We start from the raw sequence: 23,559 nt of genomic DNA on the forward strand, positions 1-23,559 counted from the left end.
TCGCCCCCACTGACAACGCATAGTATTGCGTGCATTGGCGCGTCGCGTATCAAAAACTAGGACGACACATTTAGCTACGCACCGACGCATAATGGCAGGTGAAGCGTAATGATGCGTAGCCTCGGGGACGCTTATGCGTACAGATGCGTTGACTATGAAATGGCCCTAACTTTATGAAGCGACGAGAATACTTTTTGTACGCGAAGAAAAACTAAAACAATGACTTTATTCAACAATTAATTTTTTTTGTAATGTTAGTGTCTGTTTTTAGTCTGGATCCAGGTTTTTGAGAGCCTGGTATTGAACTCATCTCTAGAGTATTTTATAGATTTTTATGCTCGTTTAGAAAGTTTAGCATGAGCTTCATTTCCAGGAGATTATATTTGTAATATCATGATTATCCAATTTCCATTTCCTATTAGTAGCAGAACTCAGAAAGCATGGGACAGCAGTCAGTAAGACAAACACTGACTTGCTTTCTCTTAACACAAGTGCTATGATTGAACACCAGAATGTTAAAAAGTTGAATAGTTGTTCATATAGTTGTCATAGTTGAAATAAAGGACATGATATATACATTTAAAACATATAATTTTTCTGTTAGTTTATTTCAAGAGATACAGTAACCCTAGCACCAAAATCTGACCCGAATTTTCTCATTCTATTGGAATGAATTTATTATAACCAAAAGCGATGATCCAGGGTTTTATGGCTGCATCCAGTTACATAATGTCTTTGTCTTATGGCTTTTTTACTGTGTAGTAGCAAACGTAGATACAAAATAAAATGCACCCACCCAATAAATGTCTAATAATTAAGGCAGGTCATTCAGTCTATAAACACTACATCTAAATGTCAAGAATAAAAATATTACAAAAAGAGTATAATACTTGTTTACAATGTACGGTAAAGCTGTAACTTACTTCAGAAATGTCAGATAACATTTAAATGTCACCCTGAGCAACAGTGGACTTGTGCAACATATCTAATTGGTATGATTTTATGTTAAGTGTTGTTTGCAGCAATGAAATGGAGTTGATGCATTTATGCTTGAACAGAGTTTTCATATTCAGCAACTCCAGAAACAATTACTTTGTCATGTAGTGATATTAACAAAATTATACAAGACTATTAACTAGTCAAATCCTACTTTACACAAAGACGAACATATAAAACATTTCATACAGTCTAGAAACACACAAACAACCTGTCGCAAACAAAAACACAGCTCACGTCAATTGGATTCTAAAATGTTTCTTCATGGTGTGATGTGATTTACTCTCAGCTGAAAGCTGTGGACTTCTGGGACAGGAGCAAGGATCCTCCTGGCATTCCGTTCCAGCCCTGGCTGCTCTTATGGACGCCAGCAATGACTCATGGGAAAGTTCCCCACCCCACACTAGTGCTGTATTATACTGAAAGGGACTAAAATGATCTTTTTTTGCATCATATTTTGATTGAATTTATAACAATATGTTCTTGTTATAAATCACCACTGTCATAACTGGCACTTACAACTGCTTTCATAACATACAACAATCTTTCATCAAAGGTCTTTAGCATTGACACGTTTACATTTATTTTTTTAGATAGGAAGGAGGTTTACTTGACCAGTTATTTTATCCCATTTTTATATTTATTATTATTATTATTATCATATATTTAACTGCACCTCAAAAGTTGTTCCTTGTGAACATGCTGTGTCATATTTACATATAAATGTGGGAATTTCAGTCTTTTTCTCCCTTCCTACGGTCAAGGTCAATATGCAGTAGATTGAGCTGAGTTTAAGCACCCAGACCCTTTGTGGCAGGTCGGCTTGTTCACAGCTCAGTGTCTGCTGTTTTGGTAGTAGAGTGGCCGTTGGTGGCAGCAGGAGAAGTCTGGGCCTTCACTGCCTCTTGTGACTCTCCGTTAAGACTTGGCTTCTCCTGGGGCTCGGGTTGATTTAGCGGGGCCACAGACACAAGAGTGTTGCCTTGGCTCTCCTCGCCAGCCATGTAAGACTCCTCAGCCTGTGGAAAACAAAATACAAGCAAATATTTTCTTTTTCTTTTTCTTTTATTATTTAAATAGTTGTACTACATATTATTTTTTAAGTTTGCAAAGACAGTCAACCTCAGGGGTATCCCCAGAGCATAAAATGTATAACTCAGGAGACTTAATGGACTTTTTGTTAAATGTCAGCTTTAACTGAGATTGTTTCTTCTAAAATTGGGATGAATTACAATAGACACAAATGAGACAATTGTTGACTCGTAAGAGTGCACTAAACTACAAAAGTTGAGAATTTCATTTTTAGTCAGTGTTTTTGTATCAGCACTGATGAACAAGACCCTTGAACTAAGGTCATGGTGTTCTTTGAGCAGAATATGATAACTTCGGTAAAATCATTTTTGTTTGATGGAATATTTTTTTCTGATGCATCTTCAAAGCTAAAGCATTTATTGAGCAGCATATGGCTTATGAAATCCTGCTCTATGAATATAAGTATTGTTTTCATTGTAAGAGGTCTGCCGAGAGTGCACTTGGTTTCACTTTCATCATTTCACATCATTTAACAGAGAAGGAAAACCGCTTAGAATTATTGGCAGAGGAGATGAAACAGTGTTTCACCAGCATGTGTTGTGTGGTTCTGAGCTTTCGATGAGGCAAGTGCTGGAGGAACTGCGCTGCTCTGATATGCTGCCAATTGTTTCCTTCTTAATTATGAACGTGGCAATGTACTGTACAATGAACTTGCAATTAAAATGCGTGCATAAAATGGTAATTTGATTTGGAACACTTCATGGTGGAGAACAGAAGTGAATGAATGTGTAAATTTGCTTCAAAGGTTTGCAAAGTGTTGAGTTAGAACATGCAATCACATCCTCAAAAAATGATATATTAATGAATGGGATGTTTTTTTCTGGGGTTCAGTAAGTCTGAGACTCACCAGTTTCATGCCTTTGCTGTTGGTTTGGCAATGGTACTTGTAGTAGTATATGGCAATTATTAGGGCAGCAAGCAGCAACCCGGTCACCAGCAGAGGCACAAAAACAGCAGGAGAAGATCCAGAGGTGGGATCTTCTTCTTTGTATTCATTTGTCTGTAGAAAAACACGTAAACACCACGATGTTAACAAAAAGAGGGATTCAATATTGGGGGGTTTCAACAGCATTTTTCAACAGCATCAACAGAGTCATATTTTGTATGTTATCTGATTAAGTGATGTTGATTCAGTTTGGGTGTCTCCTAACAGCAAGCAGGAATTTTTGTCCTAGGTCTGTTTTGATCAAATAAAGCTGATTACAAATTAAGCCACTGGTATTGGTAGATATTGTATATTTAATTGTGTATGCTCATTTTACCTTTGCTTTCATCTAAAGCTCAATGAAAAGTAGTCTTTAGAAACACTGATGATTTAATAACGCTGTGAAATTGGAACTTGAGCAAATCTTAAAATGAATATCCATGTTTCATATTCTACATTATACTGGTATGAGACTATATCAGGGTTCGCCAAACTCGGTCTTGGAGGGCCAGTGTCCTGCAGAATTTAGCTCCAACCCTTACCAACACATCTGAAAAAGCTAATTAAGGTCTTAATTGGTATACTTGGGTGTGCGATAACATGATTTCTGATCGTGGATGATTAAAATGTCTCCACAATCTGCTTTTTTTTTAAAGAAATATCGTAGTATGCTAGAGTGCACAACCTATCAGTAGTAATTCTGGTGCCTCCATCTCTCTATACTCTACAACATGACTTACATCAAATGTTAACTCAACGGTAGAGTTACACTCACAGGACACTGCACTTATTCACAATCACAAAAGTTAGCTTTTCGTACACTTAAAGCGTGCACACAGTAAAAAGCCTGTCAAACAGCACCTGGCTACTGAACTAAGTTATCTTTAGCATCTACAGATAACCAGCTGGTTCGAAAAAAAGATGCTCCATGCATAAACTGTGTTCTGATTGACAGGGTCCTTACACAGCATTCAATGCTTCCTGCTCCCTGAGAATGGAAAATTCTTGAATTTTGAAATTTACTGCTCTGAACATTCATTCAATGATTTGTGCTATGCCATGGCCTGCAGCGTCTTCACACACAAACAAAATTTACTATAGAAGTGTGAAATGTGACATAATACACCTCTGTAATTAAATACAATTTAAATGAATGTATTGCACACTTTAATGCCTTTTTTTAAACAATGTTCTTGCAATTAGAGCTGGGCAATATGGCAAAAAAATAAGAAATAATCACAATTTTTTTCAGAACATTTGACTGATTCTTGATTTTTAACTAGTCAACTACAACATGATTCAAGTAATTTTTTTCTTTATTAACCCTAGTTAAAGAAATGTATTTTTCAAGTGCACCACGCTTGAACTTGTCAACATGATGGATTTGGAGAATGCCTATGGCTCTGGCCCACATCAGTTGATTGATTTTGCCCTCGACTTATTCTATGAGCTTACTGGTGTTATAGACATAATTCTAAGCTATTTTGCAAATTTGAAGATCTGAGCACGGAATAGTACAGGACTTCGGTTGCCTCCCCTCCGATGCTTCATGGACGACACCACAATCCTACTCCAGACAGCAGCTTGCACAGAGTGGCTCATCAGAGGCTGGAGGATCTGATGAGCTGGGCCAGATTGAGAATTAAAGGGTTACATCACCTGAAAATGAAAATTCGTCCACCCTCTTCTACTCACCCTCGAAGCATCCTAGGTGTATGTGACTTTGCTCTTTCAGAATAAACCAATAAAAGTTAGATTAAAAATTGTCCTTGCTCTTCCAAGCCTTTAAGTGGGGTAAGCGAGTGTTTGTTGTTGTCAACTGTTCAGAAGAAGTGAAATAAAGTGCATGCATCTGTAATAAAACATCCCTCACATGGCTCTGGGGGTGAATAAAGGCCCCCTGTAGTGAACCCCTGCGTTTTTGTAAGATAAATATCCAGATTTCAAATGTAATAAACACTTTTTTTCTCACTTTTTTTAGATGGCCAAGTTTCTAAGTCTCTCAATCTGGAAGGGTAGGCGAGTGGATACAATTTCTTTCCAAGTATCAGGGGAGAGAATTCCAGTGCACTCTGAGCAACCAATAAGAAGTTTTGGCAGAGAGTACTCAGCTGAGCTCACAGACAAGCATATGGCAACTACAGTAATAACTCACCTGAAGGATGGCCTTAAGAGAACTGACCAGAGCTACCTTTCTGGCAAGTACAAACTTTGGTGCTACCAGTTTACTCTTTACTAACATGTGATGTGGCCGCTGAAGATGCAGCAACAACAGTGGCAAAGCTGCCATTTATATCCGCAAGTGGCTTGGTCTGCCGCAATGTTTTTCCAATTCAGCACTGTTTGGAAGAAATGATCTTCAGCTTCCAATAACTAGGTACAGGCAGGCTCCAAGCGGGAGCAACCTTTGGAGAATTCCCCAAGCCAGGTTAAGTTTTATTAGTAGATCAACTTATGACACACTTCCTAGTCCTGTTAACCTGGCACAGAGGTTTAGGACTGAAGAAGTCTTATGGAATGCAGCTCAGGGAACCCTCCACCATATTTTGTGCGGGTGTAAAATTGCTTTGGCTCAGGGTCGCTACAGGTGGCGTCATGATCAGGTGCTACGAAAGATGGCAGAATACACAGAAAGAGCAAGGGTGTTGGTACCCACGAGGGATTAGAGCCTTAAGAGTCAGCCAGTCCAATTTCTAACAGCAGGTCAGGAAGAGCAGAAATGCTTTTCTAAGCACAGGACTTCAGTCCTGGCTAGTGGAAGTGACTGGTCATTACGAGTAGACAGGTGGCTGCAATTCCCCACTTCTATAGCGCAAACCAAATTGAGACCAGACCTTGTCCAAGATGAGCAAACAGGTGATGCTAGTGGAGCTGATAGTGCCTTGGGAGGATGCAGTTCAGGAGGGTTACGAGGGAAAAAAGTCACGATATGCAGAATGCTAGGGAGAGCAATGACTTACACAGTGGCGATAGGCTGCCATGGCCTTGTGACCCAGTCGACCAGCTTCCTGAGAGGGTTAAGAAGACTGTAAAAGACCTTGCTGAAAATGCAGAGAAATGAAAGAGGCAACAAATATTTTTTTGCCATATCACTGACCCTTACTTGAAACTTCAGGGCAGGTGTGTTGAAGCAAGTTGGAGCTTAATTCTGCATGACATCAGCCCTCCAGTATTGTGTTTGTTGACCCCTGCTCTATATTATACTTTATTTTATAATTAATTATTTTATTTAAAATTTATATGTCATTTATTGTTTTGTTAATATATGTAGCACACCCTATGCTTTCCTAATTTAAAAAGTTTGCACTCTTCCTGACATGCACACCTTACACCAAACTTACCTGTTGTACAAAGTTGTTACCCCTTCATATAGCAAACAAAAAGAAGAAGTGAACATGAAGGAGTCTTTGTGGGTTACCACCTCTCCCTGCCTTTCACAACACATGTGTGGGATATATTTCATCCTATGGAGCCATGATAGAATAACCAATGCCTATCATGATGAAAAATATATATACTGATCCTGTGCCTATTGCAGCTATCATCTCACCCAAGTACTTTCACCGGTTTCAGATCTCCCACCAGTGCTTCTGTCTAACCTCTTTCCTGGGTTCATAATCACATGCCAGCAGTAAGAGGAAGCCCTTATTCACTCCCACTCATTCATCTTTTGTGTAGAGGGATTATTTATAGCAAATTACAAAACAGGATCTCCCTAATCTGTGCTCACAGGCATCAACAGCTCAAACTGGCCAACTAAACAATATCCTCTCAGAAACAAAGCTTCCTTCCTTTTTAATATGAACGGCTGCAGATGACAGCAACTGAAAACATCTGAAGTCACTCTTGTCTATCGGTTTGGGGCGGCAAAGTAGAGGGTCTTGTAAAGTCTAGTAGAGATACTGAATAATGGAGTTTAGATTGTTTCTGATGATTTTTTTGGGGGTAAATACGAGATGGGTACATTTGTATGTTGCTGAAATAGCCTTACTATAACATGTAAATTTAAATATAAATTCAGTAACACAATATTACTTTGCAAAGAAATGTATTTTGTAAGTACAGCAATGGAATCAAATGTAAATATTTTAAACTTTTTTTGCATATATGCATATATAAAATTATATTTATAGTAGTCTCCTAGATTTTAGTACAAATAATGTATTAAAATCCATGTACTTTTCTTTCAATAATACCATTGAACTGCTATGGTACAATAGTATTTTTTAAAGTAAATAACAAACAGTAACAAATAACAAGACAATGGGTACTAAACCAAGAACTATGTTACCACTATGTAACCATCTGTTTTGGAGAAGTGCAATGGTAGTGCTATTGTATACTTGGAAGTAGATTGGAGTAGTAGTATGGAGGAATGGTATTACCTTCTGTCCCACCTTGAAACTTTCCAATTGTCCTGTTTGAGGTGTAGTCAGGTTGACTTGAGTATCAGTGAATAATTGAGGTGCTACAAACCAAAGAATCAAGAATTAGTGGTATCATCAACTAAAAACAAAAGAAATTTGTGGACAGTATTGAGGGCTCATACCAATTTTAGTAAAGTTATCAGAACTTGGCTGGCTTGTTGTTTCTTGAACAGCAGTTCCAGAAGTTGGTTGTGCTCCTGGATCTGCTATTGAACCATTTGATGGAGATTGTGTTGATGGAACTGCTGTTGTATTAGTTTCCGAAACGGTCGGAATTGTCAGGTCCTGTCCCCAACAACCTATATGGAAACACAGAAAATGTTCAACATGTCAAATAAGACAAGCTTTAGGTTGCACTTCCAACTCACCTTGGTGAATTATGTAGCTTCATATTACATAAATAATGAAGAACATGATAAATTTGCACAAAATTGCCTTCTTGTTTATTTTGTTTGAAAAATAGCTCAAAGCAGTAGTTTTTTTAATTCCAGTGTTAATTTCAGTTATATGTCCATTTTGCTGACATGAAATTCTCACTCTGATTCAAACTGGTAACTTGTCTTTTTGAACCATTCATTAAAAGAACTGACTCAAAAGAGTGTTTGTTTCAGGAATTAGGCTACACTAGTTGTGTTGTGTGTTACTAAAGCCCCTTTCACACTGCCATTCCGGCAAATACATGGGTAAAGTGTTCCGGCAATTGTTCCCGGGTCGCTAGATTTTGCACTTTCACACTGCCAGTGATGACCCGGTATATGTGTTTGCTTTCACACACAACCCGTAAAGATCCTGTAACGACACGTGACATCAGGGCATGACGTGTAATGTACGAGTCGAAAACATTAGGCACGTTATGCTTTCACTGAAACAAGCGAACGATCTCGGCGTCAGCGCGGAAAGTGAGTAACTAACTGATCTCTGCTTCATAGTTTGCACATATTTTTTCGTCGCGAACGTTGATCTTCCTTCAAAACAGTCGGTAAAAGAGTCGTGCGATAACGTGCGTCATCACTTTGACACGGAATTAGATCTGGCTTTTGTTCACACAGCGCTCGTCCCGGGTTGAATCTGGCAATGTTACTAGGTCCCCGACCCGGGTTCAATGCGGGAATCAATCACAGGACGTGGTTGCTTTCAAACAGAAGGCGACCCAGCAATGTTCCGGCAATATGACGGGTCCGACGTGCAGTGTGAAAGGGGCTTAATTGACTAAAAAGGATCAGTTCATTGGAGTCATTTATTCATAATGGGACTATACTGGTTGCGCAGTATGTTTTAAATTCACTAAAATAATTAGTTAATTAGAGTCTTTTTTATGTGGATCAGACTACACTGGTTTTGCTGTATGGTTTTTTATTTACTAAAGAGAATTTGTTCATGAAAGTAAATTGTTTGTGAATTGGATTGTACTGGTTGCATTGTGTGTTTGTTTTTCTGTGTAGAATGTGATGTTATGTTTTAGTATCATATTAAATTCAAAATTCACTTTCTCTGTTAAGATAAAATATATTTTAATTTGCCATAGACAGGTGCTATAACTTCTGCATACATAGCACTGATGCAGGCAAACTTCTTAATGATAATATAATATAAGATATAAGATAAATATAAGATAATTAACAAAATTATAATAAATATATTACTTAAAGTTTTGCAAAATGGTACAGTTTGGATTTAGCAAAGATTTTCATGACACCCATTCATTTTATATATCATGCAGTCAATAAGGGTTTGCAGTATTTGTGGAGAGTGTCAGATCCTCCTTACCCTGAGACTGCTGCTCAGTGTTTGCCAGCAACCCTCTATAAAAATGTGCTTTGTTTCACACAGCCACTCTGCATTATTAATAACTTAAGCAGGGGGGTAAATGCTCCTGAAACCGACTTAGCAAATAAACGTCACCCTCGAAAAGTCAAGACCTTTCTTTGTCTTTGTTGTACATTACCACACTCTTTAGTGAAGAATTATGTCTCAAGTTGTGGAATGCAGGAAGTGAGTGGCCGGGTGTAAAGTACGAATGCATTCATTTGCGCATTTGTTTTAGGTGTTGCATCCTCAACTAACTACGCCATAAACGACAGTCATTGAGTGCTTGCTAAAAATAATATTATAAGAAAAACTAATGAACTTTTCACTTTTGACAGACACATTCAAAATTAATAATAACACACAATAGATAGTGATTATTTTCCACACTAAAATCTTTTTTTTAAGGAAACGGGACAACTAAAAATTAATTCTTGTGATAACGCGCCATAAATACTGTACACAAATGCTCAATTAAGCTTAAGTAGTATTGAATCTGGAACAGTCATTTTAGTGGTTTTCAGCAAAGAGTAGAAAAGAGCAACTGAGCTCTAAATCTTGAACAGTATCTGGTGTCATTTAGGACACCGCACATTTTGCCATCAAACTTGTCATGCAGGCTTTAGAATGCCATCTGGAGCTCATGCTGGGTGGTCTTGTGTTTTCCTAGCTAGCAATACTAGAGTCTGATACTCTGATACTAATCATAAACTGATTCTGCATTTGTCTCAACAGGTATGACTATATCATGGCCGTTATATTTTATGGCAGCGGTGCTGGAACAACAAACCTCATTTTTTTTTTAGTTAACAACAAGAAATGACCATCTGTGTTTGGTCAAGCTGAAATCTCCTAATGATAGCTCATTTTCTGTTTGTGAATCTTAGCATTTTGTGATTTTATGGGTGCATGGCCACCATGATAGGCCTCACTCAAACTCACAGCTTGAAGCACCCCTCCCTCATTACAGAAACACCATGAATATCTTGTAAGCACTTCTATCGGGCTTGATACTGTGCATGGCGAGCCATATATTTTAATTGGCTGAACTGGGCATGCATTCTACAGCTCTTAAAAATTTTAATAAAACTAAGCGCTCATTTACACAAGCCAAAACCTGACATGTTTATTGATATAATAATTGTTAGGAAGAATGTTCTCTCTTCTCCTAATACCACATAAACAAAGCCAGTGTACATGAATGCCTTTGTATACTTCTGTATTTGTATGTTTCTACAAATGAGAAGCTGCACACTCTTTTTTTAATGTGTACGATGACGAATGTCTTTAATTGTGTACTAAACAAAATTCCTCTCCCAGCAACAGATGATCAAGCACACTAGCAATGTCCTGTTTGCACACTTTCTGCCCTAATTATTATAAGAAATTAGTGCATCGTAGTTTTGAAACTTGGGATTTGAAAGTAAATTAGCCAGATGTTATTTGCTAAAATACAAATGCAAAATAACCACAAGGTGTGTTTTATTGATATCTTACACTACAGTGAATCCATCATCCATCCATATAGCATTGAACACTGATAATTTGTGACAATTTGTGAGTAAGTCTTATAGACTAACCAATGAATTTCCATGTAAATGTTGTCCCTTAGTGACAGGGGACCTCTGATTAAACCTTGTGAACACAATTTTGTTTCCAAGCGGACTGATAAAAACCTTGTGTTGTGTGAAGTCGGCCAGTCAAATCTGCAAACACAAACAAATTTCTGGAAGAGTGATAGTACTCCACCTAACCGCTTTGGTGCATGTTTTTCATTCACCAATAGAACGGAAATATGACCAGAATCATTGTTTTCCTAAGGAAAGTGAAACAAATGTGCTCTCCAGATTGGTGAATCACTCTAATCCATTCCTTGGTGTTCTGGCACATCTGGGATGATGTAATGAGACAATCTCAGGCAAAGACTCTCAAAATCCCCCATGGTCTCAGCTGTACCTGAATGGATAGTAAGTAAGCTTAGCCAGACACGTTCTGACAGCTCTGATATAAACCTGAGTGTTAATTCCTCCTCCTTCTTCCAGAATCACTGGAAACATGAGAAATGCAAATACAATGCTTAAGGTTATTTTAAAGTAAGAACCTCATTAAATGGATAGTTCACCCATGAAATAAAAACTCTGTCATTTACTTTTTCAATTATGCAGATGATAGAATTTTCATTTTCGGGTCAACTGTTAACACTTGGTTTAAGGTTTTTAGGTTTAAGATTTTTATCTTTACGTAATTGTGCAGAGCTAGAGAACTCCAGATAACCCTTTTTAATTAGACTTTAAAGCATTTTAGGTCATTTTTTGATCCTTGTCTCTATAAATGTCCCATGGGTCTACTCATAAGACTAAAAACGATGTCACTGTAATTTTCCCAGACACATTTATTTCTGGGACTCTAACGGCATGTCTGCTTGTACTCTGATTTCTGGGTGGTATCCTCGACTCAATCCCCAGTACGAATGCAGCGACAAGCGATCTGCCTTTAACAGCTCTACCCCCATTAATGCTTAAATCACAAGCTTGTTGAACTCCTGGACAATCTCTCTGTCTTCCTAACAGAGCCCTCCTCTTGTTCTTCTGTCCTCACACAGATCTGTGATGTGATTATCAAGCGGGACAGAAGGCCATCTCAAGATCTCTTATCTCTGACCTACCTTTGGGTCGGCTTGAAAAAGGAGAAACCTAAATAAACAGCTTAGTGCAAGAAGAAAGAGTGTGATGATGGATGTAGGCAACTCAAAAGGGTCAGTAATCACTCTAATAATCACTAATGTATTGTCCAGCAGGGTGGAGTCCATCTCTCTCCATCTCCAGATGCACAGATGTCAAAGGAAGCATTCTCCTTCCAGTGTACTTTGTGTTAATCATCGGGCTTTGACGTCTGCAGCCGGTTTGGCTGAACAGCATCCTGGGACTCATCGCTTCTCCACCCAGGCCATAGAGACCATGTCTTGGTGATGAGAGTCAGCTGCAGCCCAGTCCCCTCTCTTAAGCAGGTCTCAGCTCTATATACTCACTTACATCATTCTGTCATCTATCATTCTATCTATCATTCTGTCATTTTTGTCATCAATTCATCCATCCATCCTTCCATCCATCGCTCTTTTGGGAGGGTAGTTTTAAGTTTTAAAACTTTCAAAGATGACTTGGCTTTTCTCATTTCACATTCCACTTTTTAGTAGTATTTGTTATCTTTTTCATTGGTTTATTTTAAAAAATCTTCCAGCGGAAGCCCCTGTGATTCACTGTTGGTGCAATCACAAAATGTTATTTTTCAAAAGGTCAAAGAAATTTAAGGGCACTTTTAACTGACACACTGCAAATCCAGTGGTCACTTTATCCACCCCAACTATGGGAGAACTATTTCCAATTGTGAGCATACTGATCCTGAGAGTTTACTTAGCAATGAGGCCACAGCCCGGTTGTTTTCTGACAAAACAAAAACGGGGTGAAGGAATTATTCAAATTAGTGTCAGGCGTGGAATGTTCCCCAAGCCAGACAGGATGTAGGTATATCAGATAGAAACTATAGACAGTGTGCTAATTATTCACACAGTACTCCCATTCCCGAGCCCTTTGGACTCATTTTGAAACGTATATGTAATTAACCTATTGGTAAGCCCCGCCCCCTTAGTTACTGTTGCTTCCTTGGACAAACGAACTGAGCTGCTCATGTCTCACAATGATAGCTGTCAGTGTGGAAACCTTGTCCCACAATGTGATTGCATAATTTGGACACAGCAGGGCCACCATTCAAGTGGGAATTAAATATTCTATGGAGGGTTATATAAAAGATTTTAAGAATAAATATGTTGGGTCACTCGAAGCAAGGGTTTACAGATCACAATGCAAGCGGGAGAAGTCTCGAGCATGCAGCGTGTGAAATAAAAGTAATGTACCAATAAATCACATCACTGGTACTTTGTGTGTTAGCTGGGGATGATTTGCATGAAGGTATGATATTCATTCTTTTCAGGAGCAGTTTCCATGTTTGATTTAAGGAACACTCCACTTTTTTGAAAGTAGGCTCATTTTCTAACTCCCTTAGAGGTAAACAGTTGAGTTTTACCATTTTTGAATCCATTCAGCTGATCTCTGGGTCTGGAGGTAGAACTTTTAGCATAGCTTAGCATAGATCATTGAATCTGATTAGACGGTAAGCATCTCCCTCAAAAATGACCAAAGAGTTTTTATATTTTTCCTATTAAAAACTTGAACATTCTGTAGTTACATAGTGTGATAAGACCGACAGAAAATGAAAAGTTGCGGTTTTCTAGGCCAATATGGCTAGGAACTTATACTCTCATTCCGGCATAATAATCAAGCAACTTTGCTGCCCTACCATGGGTGCAGCAGATGCAGTGATATTACGCAGAGCCTGAAAATCTTAGCAACTCTGCTATTGCTACAACTACACAAACTAGCTGGGACTATTATGAGGCACTGCGTAATATCACCGCCAGACCCGTAGATCGGCTGAATGGATTCAAAAACTGTAAAACTCAACTGTTTATCCCTGGAGGAGTTGGTGTTGTGTTCCTTTAACAGTCTATGTTAGTATTTTATATTCACCATGGTACCTGTTGTTACCATAACCCAAAAAATGGCATGTAATTATTACTTTGTGTTATTTTGTATATGTATAAATGACTGTGGTGGCTCATACTAAATTGTACGAACAAAAACTAGTTTGGGACTACTATTTAATAGCCTGTTCTTATAGGCTGTTTATTCATCATTATTAGTCATGTTCTTACAATCTATTTGTATTTTAAGTAAAGGGGGACAGTACTTGTGTGTGTGTGTGTGTGTGTGTGTGTGTGTGTCAACAATTTTTGAGAAATAACTTTGCTTTATTTTTTTTAAACAAACTAATTTATTTCACAAATCTCCTAAAAAAGTTGGTCATGAAAATAAGGGTCTCATGGCCAAACCAAATATTATTGGTTAACGAATGTTGCAGAATCTTGTGTTTTTAATACTTTAAACCTTGTTTTTTTTTTATAGAACACCTCCTACTGTCTGAAATAGGCATCTTCTTGTCACCCCCCTCTAACTGCCAGTTGCCTCCTCCTTTTGCAGCTTACTGTCAGCACCACAAGCATTGCGTGGCTGCAGATGTCCATGGACTATTTCCAAGCTCTTGTTCTGTGACATCATCATGCAGATCGATTCAGACAATGTAACTGGATCTCTCAATGTTTGATCCGCTGTCATGCTCAGCTTATACAATGCTTGGAGAAAAGGACACAACTGAAAGACGTGTAGGGGTGTTGGTCCGACTATATTTTTTCTTTCTGCCTTTTTTTTTTTTTTTTTTTTACTTCTCATCACACATAAGAATAACTGGGGTTGGGATTTGCCCCCTCTATCAGTTTCTGGCTAACCGTAACAAATTCCCTGTGCTCTGTAATGTGGTGGTTAAGGAGGAAAGACACAAGAAAGTCCTTGTGCTTTTGATGGCAAGCAAAGGCTACAATCTTATGTTTTCAATTAGGGAACATTAGGTAGAATTGCCCCAGTGTTGTGCTGCTTGCTGAACATTAATTACCCCGGCAATTACCCCACCGGTTCAAGAAGCTTAGCCAAGCCACATTAGCTCTGTTTATTCCTCAGGTAAAATGGCAAAAACTGCCATAGAAGTGCAAACTTATCCATTAAATTACATGCATATAACGAGTATTACAAAAACACAGAAATAATATAACTCAGTGTTTGAATGTAATAAGCAATTCATGAAAAAGCTCTGTAAAAAAAAAGGGTACAGTTATCTAATAATATGTATTTCATTTGATATAAGATAATATACATTTTAATAAAATATTTTATATATGTGTAATAACATTGACATTACTTACTGACTTATATTTGATTCATTTAGATTTTTGTTGGACCATTTATAAAGTTTTTTTTTTTTTACCTTAATCATGGAAAATACACAAATATATGACTACATAAAGCATGTTACATAAGTTTCTTATCAAAATGAACACATTTAAACTTGAAGGTTACAATGAAATTTTCTGAGGATATGAAACTTTGCCATCACTTTTCAAGTTGCTATTTGACGATGATGATGATGATCCAATTGGCAGACTGGGCCCAACTGGTGTCTTAGAGTTTCTACTCGTCACAGATTTTGTTCAACCACAGTCTAATTACACACTAATGTTTAGACTCAGGATTTTGGATAGTCGTATTACCAGAGCACAGTGTCAGAGTGAGAGCGGTTGGAAGCTGCATGCCAGCTGTGAGAGACACAATAACAGCAAAACTGCATTAGAGTGCCAGGGGAACTACAGAATAACAGACTAATAGAATAACAACAAACCCTGATACAGTATATATTGAGATTGTCTTGTTGTTCTCATTTAAGATGATGTACTAATTAAACATGACTGTTAGTTGTTATTTTACATTTGTTCATAATATGCTACATAATAGTTGCTCTGCGCAATATACTTAATTATAAGTGACTTGTAACATGTAGATTGCCATGATTACTGTTTGCTTAGATGAGCAATGTCACCTTTATTTATATAGCACTTTATACAATGCAGATTGTGTAAAAGCAACTTTACATTGAAAAATGTCTGCTGATAATGCAAGAAGACAATAGAAACAGTCAGGTTATCAGTTTAAGTCGGTTCATTGCTGATTCATTGATGTCATCGTCCAGCTCATTTCAGTTCTCTTACAGTAGTGTCTGTGCAGTCAAGTCAACAATGTTGCCAGAAATTGTGTCCCTAACTAATCAAGCCATAATGAGAAAATGAACTGCTTAGTTTTCCACCCTTTCAGTTTCAGTCAATATGCATCACTGAAAAGCCAGAGACCGAGCACACCCAAATCAGAGTGATGTAAGAAATCCTACAGCATTTGTGTACAGGCTCCACACCCCTGGGTTTTACCTCATTGGAGGATTTTACCTCACCGGATTGGTCTGGGACTAGACGAATGCCAGGCAATAGCTAATGGCCATGAGAAAATGGCAGCTTCTTGTTTTTATTGGCCAAAGTGTGCATCGCCACATTCATGAGCCAAGGAGAAGGTTCCAATACAAAGGTACACAGATATGAGGTCTATAAGCTTATCATTTATCTCCTTGCACCATAGTGACCCTTGCCATTTATCTTGTTTTTATCTTGCATGATGCACTTGCATGCTTGAATTTCCTCTTCCTGTGTGCATTATCTGTGTCTTTGTGTAGCTAAACTAATGAAAGTACGCATCTGCTGTCCACTAAATAGCTTTGCTTGTACTGTCCAATGCAATAAAAATACTTTACATATGAAATAATATTGCCTTTAAACATCATCTGTGTTGGGCAGTTCAGGAATTACCATGTGTTGGTTCAGATCAGAGTGGATGAATTGGCTTCTGTTGGTACAGTTGTTCTAGGGCTTGGATTTTATCCAGATATATAACTGTAATACACCACCATAGCAGTTTTAGGACCGAGAAAATATCTGCTGGGAGCTAAAGACATGTGGAGGTGTTTTCTCAGCCAGATTCAATAATATTCCTTGATGCTTGGGCAGCACCAACCGTTATCCTGGCACCTGTCCACTGAAATGCCACATTGCTTCCAGGGTGTATAATGGGTGAACTCACAACTTGGGAAAACGTGGTAACTGAAATTCAGGGTGGCTAATGTAACTATGGGGAGAATGTGAGATCAGCTAAACACATTTGCCAACAGACATAGTGAATCATCGTTCCTTGCCCTTTCCATCTATAGGTTGAGGAAGGTTGCACCTCTAAAAGAGCAGTACTTGTGTTGGGAGGTCACGGTCTCATTTAAACCATGGGTGGCCAGTTGGAATGCAGTACTTCTATGTTCTGAGTCTTTCCTTGGAGCCCTCATTCAAATACCATGTAATTTGACCCCTTTTAGCCACTTAGCTTTGGCTAATTTAATTCTGCAGTAACTGTAGAGTGTGGTTGCCTTTCCACATGGCTGAAACCACTGATCTGGTTATCATAATTTGAAAGTTTTTCATGTCATGTTTCATGTTATTTAAAACATATAGCAACAATATTGCTGACCGTCCATTGGCGAAGTCTCACAGGAGTGCCAATTGCACTATATTGTCAAGCATTTAACAGACTAGTGGGAATGGAAACGTATAGTGCTTTGCGGTCTCTTAGTAGGGATGGGAAGTGGCTTCATTTTAACAATGTCTTCTTGCAACCTCTGAAGTCTTAACAGCAGCATGGCTTTTACAGCCTAATGAATTCAGCTGGTTTACAGTTTCACATTACTCTTATTAAAATCTCGGAGCAGAACACTTGAGGATAACTATAGGAATGTATGGCAGATTCACTTAAGACTTCTCATTACACTAAAGCTTTGACTAACTATGCAAGTTTCTGTTCACTAACGAGAGATGGTGGGGGCTGCCTAATTCAATTTTTTGTTTATCTTAAAAACTGAATTATGTTACTGTTTGGGGATAGGTATGGAAGTCTCTTTTTTGTAGTTAAGATGACTTTTTCTTATAGAAAATTATTATTATTTTTTTTATAATGTTTTGGTTTTTCAATTTTAATAGCACTAGTTTCCTGGTAAATATTTGTTCGCTTCAGCTTGAGAAGCTGCTCCGTGTTCAAACCTTCCCACAATTAAACCTGCTCAACAGTGTTACTCTCACTTCTTGGGAAAAGGGAATAGGGTGTACAGCTCAGCCCTGAACGTGCCCACAAGGGCGTCACTAACAAACCAGCTTTTTTTTTACTCCTTTTTGAAATAACGGACATGCAGTAAACTCCCTGGAAGGAGAGTGCCTTTTACTGTTCATGTAAACATCCATCTATCTACCTCCAAGAGAACACAAACCAAGCGATGTGATCCACATCTTACCCTACAACAACTCCACACATACACTTGCTTTTCAAAAGGACAATTTCACCACAAGTAGTCACAGAAAACAGGATGAAGATGCTTAACAGACTCCTCAGACAGTTTCCAGGCTTTTCCAACCTCTTCAGTCCCTAAACACACATATACGCCCATGTTTCAGCCAGCTCCACCAAGACGGAGAACAGGATATAGACCGCAATTACGATCAACGGCATGTTTCCACTCCACTCCAAGCCAGAGCCCTTTGTTTGAGTTTTCCCGCTAACTTTTTAACTCCGTCTTCTCTGAGTAAACACTACAAACTTGCTGGCTGTCACATCAATCAAGGTGAGACTGTTTTAGAGTAAAATTGAATAAAGGCCACTTAAACCCGAAATACTAGCATTCAAAAACAGTGATGCTTTTATACAACTTCCAAATAAAATGTATCCACTTACTGAATGATTTCCTAAAAAAGTATGAGGAAAAACACATGCAATAAAAAAGCTTGACAATAGATGATACAGAATATCAACTAAGAACATAATAAGAGTGTGCAATCATAAAACGCTGCATGTAAGGCACAAAACTTAAAGTACAGTTTACAAAAGGCTTTGTATAAACTTACTGTGAAGCAAAAGAAAGCTGAACATTAAAGCCGGAGCCATCGTTTTGCAGAGCTCATTCATTCTTCGTACAGCCATTCTCATCTCTTTGAGCACGCTGAGGTGTGTGAGAGAGTGTGTGCAGGCGCTGGGGCAAGGCTGAGAGAGTTTAGGGGTTTCCTGTGCTTGAGACAGAAATGAGCTGGACACAGGATAAAGCATGGCTTGTGCTCCAGGGGGTTTATATATCTCCACTCCCCCCACATCTCTCTCTCTCTCTCTCTCTCTCTCTCTCTCTCCATCTTCTTGCAGGGAAGGACACTTCTATTTTCTTGTTTTCTAATATAAAAATGTTAAATATAAAATGTATTTTTTTGACATTTTATATAGTTTTATTTATTTATAAATCTTCAGAAATGTTGTGGTTGTATTGGTAGTTTTCTAAATATATTTGTATATGTCACATGATCCTACAGAAATCATTCTATTATGGGGATTTGGGGCTCAATTATTATTATTATTATCACTACATTAATAATGGTTCATATCATTGATGTGTTCTTAACAGTTTTTGCTGCTTAATGTTTTTTTTTTTATTTGAAAACTGCGATAAATTTTATTATAACAACTTTTATTTGTTATTCCATAATAATATTATGATGCTTCATTGTAGATATATAAATAATTTAAATGTAAAGAATTTCCTTAATTTGTACTCTATGACATTCATTCTGATTTTATATGTCATATTTGTGGCTTTATATGTCATGATTTCACTTTTTCCTCAGTATAACCCCATAACAATATGACCACAATAAGTATTTATTTTTTATGTGGTCTTTATGTGTTTTTTGGTGTTGCAGTACAAATCTAATTTTTCTGTATATTTGAGGGCTGGCTGAGTGTCTGTACCTGGGTCTAAACATTGTAAAACCCAGACAGATTAAATTAAGTTTGCATGTCTGATTTGCAATTAACAGTTCCCTTTTGTTATTTAAACTATACCAAATGTTTTATGTATTAAGAAAACTGTTCCTTCTTCTCACTTCTCTACAGACTTTATGCTGTGTTTAGCTGATCAGCTTGTGAATGCACATCACGTCACACATGCTGGATTTGTGTGTTCCTGGACCAAGTAATACAGTGAGTCATCTTTAACCCTCAATCATCCAAAAATACCAACACATTCACAGAGAAGGGAAGCGCAGAACAGAAGACAAACTGAAACAAGCCAACACGCACATGCACCAATACATTTAAACATGCGAACACCCTCATGCAAACACATATCCCCTGGACAAACAAACATTTTTCCTCAGTGCGACTGGGTGGGAATCATTCTCATGTATCTGTGTGTAGGTGCCGCACAGAGAACATCTGGAAACAGTGCTGTGTGAGCAGCTTTGTGTGTTCTTGGGGACTGCTCGCAAAATTACTTGTCAAACATTTCGACCAGATGGGGTAGGGAGTGGAGAACATGTGTCCTCCTCCCACGAGCATGATTTTTTTTTTGGTTTCCCTCTCATTTTGAAGTGAGGGGAGTTTGGGTGAACCTCACGCTGTAGCCCATTCCTGACCTCTCAGAGAAGAAACACACTCTCACACACACACCGCAACACTGATTTAGTTTTTCATGTTCTGTCTTTTTGGAAGTGAAACGATCGATAGGCTCAAGCATACAACATCCACCTGGTTTGTCCGGTTTCTGGCCAGCAGCAGTGGGTGGAGTGGGACCTCCTAACACCCCGGTGCGAGGAGAGTCTGAACGCATGGCCAAGACTCCACATATGGAGCCACACGTAACCTGAGCTGTTCGCGTTATGCAAAGAAGCCACTCCAGTTACAAATGGCCAACATGTCTCTTGAATGTATTACTGATGCACTAAATAAAAAGAACAAAGCTGTAAATGAATTCCTGTGGCTGTGGTTTTGTAACGCAAGATGCTCCAGGCTCTTAGCATGACCATAACTCACAGGAAAACTCATCTAGTTTCTGCTTTAGAGTGGATGATTTCTTTTTTTATTCTTAAGCTGACAAATGAAAAATGAACAAGCTTGCACTTTTAACAGCAGTGTAGTACGTAAGCAACTATTTAGTGTGTGCATTTATCAAAAATGAAGTTGTACTCATTACAATCCCGAGGAAACTTAAAAATGCAAATATCTCAATTGTTATTTAAAGACAGCTATGAGATTAAATCAAGGGCAAGATAAACTCTTAATATTGTTTTTTTTTTTCATCTGTCATCCAAGACATAATTTAAATATTACCACCTTATGTTATGGCCCTATACTTAACAGTTGCTTTATTTGTTTCTATTTTTTCAATACCAGTCAAAGGTTTGGAACAAATATATATATATATATATATATATATATATATATATATATATATATATATATATATATATATATATATATATATATATATATATATATATATATATATATATATTTTATGTGTTTGAAAGGTTTAATTAAGGCTGCATTTAATCAGAATTACTGAAGACTGGAGAATTGATGTTGAAAATTCAGCTTTGCCACCACATAAATATATTTTAAATTGTAAAAATGTTTCACAGTATTTACTGTATTTTTGATCAAATAAATGCAGCTTTGTTGATCTTAAGAGTCCCTTATTAAAAAGTGTATTATTCCAGTCTTTTGACCAGTAGTGTATTTTTCATCTGAGAAGAAAAATCAGAGAAAAAGTTGATGTATTAAAATATAACTGAGCTATGAAAGAACAACTTCTGAGCAATAAGATTGTCCTCACCTTTATCCCGGAGTACCTGACAAATTATGTTGTGGGATTATTAAATTTATTCTAAATAAACTACAAACATAAAATTCTATAGATTTATCTTGTCCTCACATTCTTTCTTGTAACTCCTCCCTCTCAATGACACACAGCTGACTGAGAGGCTCATTATGCAGCTCATTGTGCAGGCCTTTGTCTTCTCAGGTGTAAATCACAATGATATTCATGATAGTTGACGCCTACTTGCATATGACTTTTACCAACAAAAAGTGTCTTAGAAAATTTTTATCAATATATTGTTTTCTGTGAGTGAGTAAAGATATTTTGTATGTGTTTTATTGCCTTATTCAAGTGTTTAAAAAAAAATAGTTTTTCACTTTCCACGCATACATTTTTTTTTCTCAAAAACTAAATCAAGAACATACATACTGCTCACATATTATAGCCCAGTTTGTGCTGATTACAATGAGACTAGAATTGAGCCATTTAGATGTGTATGAGAAACTGAAAAAAAAGCACAAATGGCAGGGGATGACAAAACTTCTCCAGGCCCCAAAAATAGCATTAGATTCCCTTAGTATTTCCTCATGGGACTCGAACCAGCATCCTTCTATTCACCACTATATGGTGCACCACCCTTACATAAAAAACTGGATGGGGAGATAAATCTTAGTAGTATGCTCATTTCATGTTCGTGATATTTTTCTACTTTCTGTCCTTTCTTGCTTGTGGAATGTGTCATTTTGGTTTACATAACATGAAACATTTAAACATGCAGCATTCGTGCACATTCGCACCACTAAAAAGCACATTCAGGCACCTGATTTGAATTACCATTGGGAAGGCTAATCATCTTTTTCTTCCTTCTTTTTTGTCTCGGGGGTTTTGAGAAGAGATTGCCTCATAGCGTTTATGTTCTGCCTCCTTCCACGGCCATGCCTGTGAAAACACAGAAGGGAATGTTCCTTCACTCAGTGGCTCCTAAAGAGGACAAACAGACCCTTCCTGTGGCCGAGGGCCATGTCTTGAGCACCATTCAGGCATCATGAGGCACAGCGGGTGGTGGGTTAATGGTCAGACACTTGACCTTCCGTGACCTTGTTTATATGTCAGTCCATGCAGTGGCAAGCTGGGGGATGGTTTACACAAACTGCCACAATGTTACTAACATTTCACTGGATAACTTCCACATAGAGTGCTTAAGAAATGTGCTCATGCATATTAGTATTAGGGCTGGGTGTTAATAGGGCAGCTAAAATAATTGTAACTAAATATGATGACATTTGATAATACTCTGTTCCAAAGTTTGGGGTTCATAAAATGTTTTTGAAAGGAGTCTACAATGCTCACCAAAAACCTTTTAAAAATATATTTTATAGTAATTTTTTAGTAGACATTATTCCAGGCTTCAGTGTCACATAATCATTAGAATATGCTTATTCTATGCTCAATTATTATCTAGAATTATTTTTGCTATTATTATTATTATTATTTGCAATTATTTGATGAATATCAAATTCAAAAGAACAGAATATGTTGTTAATTTATGAATGTTATGTTATTCATATATTTGACCAACAACCAGCAAATTAAAAACTTTTAATGCAGGAAGTAAAATATAGTGATTAAATATGATTAAAATAATAAAAACTGTAAACTGTATATTTCTACTAATAGAATTTCACTAAATTAATACAAGAAAGAAGTTTCTCAATAACTTATTATTTAATAACAATTATTTACAGGTACCAAAATAACAAGACATAATAAAAATAGCAATATTTATCTACATATTTTTTTTGTATACACAGACACATTTTTGCCAAATTTTAAGAAATGCTGCAGTCAGATCTTAGATATATGAAAATTGACAGTCAGAAAATTTGAACTGATTCATGTTAAAATCCACAGTGTATCATATTATTATAATGATGTTATATCATTATGATTATTTTATTTAAATTAAATCATCATAAGTACTCGGTTTATGTTTCTAGGCGGAGATAACTGGGGCTGCGAGACTGTGGTTTGCATGCAGTGATGCTCCTGTTAAGCTGCTGTGCATTTCTCCAGTGTTCATAATTCACAATTGAT

At 37.4% G+C, this 23,559-nt stretch overlaps 1 protein-coding gene across 1 annotated transcript; it reads right to left on the reverse strand.

Moving 5' to 3' along the window:
* Positions 1–574: 574 nt before the first annotated feature.
* On the reverse strand, positions 575–18,913 carry LOC113098276 (uncharacterized). Its single transcript, XM_026263290.1, has 5 exons — positions 18,728–18,913; positions 7,563–7,739; positions 7,399–7,481; positions 2,936–3,088; positions 575–2,015 (listed from the first exon to the last, which is right to left on the reverse strand). The coding sequence occupies exons 1-5, from the start codon at positions 18,807–18,809 to the stop codon at positions 1,824–1,826; spliced, it is 687 nt and encodes a 228-aa protein (XP_026119075.1). The 5' UTR covers positions 18,810–18,913; the 3' UTR covers positions 575–1,823.
* Between the last annotated feature and the right edge of the window lie 4,646 nt (positions 18,914–23,559).

The sequence above is a fragment of the Carassius auratus genome, unplaced genomic scaffold (assembly GCF_003368295.1).
Source record: "Carassius auratus strain Wakin unplaced genomic scaffold, ASM336829v1 scaf_tig00216481, whole genome shotgun sequence".
Classification (NCBI taxonomy): Eukaryota; Metazoa; Chordata; class Actinopteri; order Cypriniformes; family Cyprinidae; genus Carassius; species Carassius auratus.

Excerpts from the sequence above, each read along its gene's own strand:
- LOC113098276 (XM_026263290.1), bottom strand. The coding sequence starts at position 18,809 with ATGAGAATGGCTGTACGAAGAATGAATGAGCTCTGCAAAACGATGGCT. Across the intron at positions 7,740-18,727 it reads CAGCTTTCTTTTGCTTCACA|GTTGTTGGGGACAGGACCTG; the intron begins GTAAGTTTATAC and ends GTTTCCATATAG. Across the intron at positions 2,016-2,935 it reads ACAGCAAAGGCATGAAACTG|GCTGAGGAGTCTTACATGGC; the intron begins GTGAGTCTCAGA and ends TGTTTTCCACAG.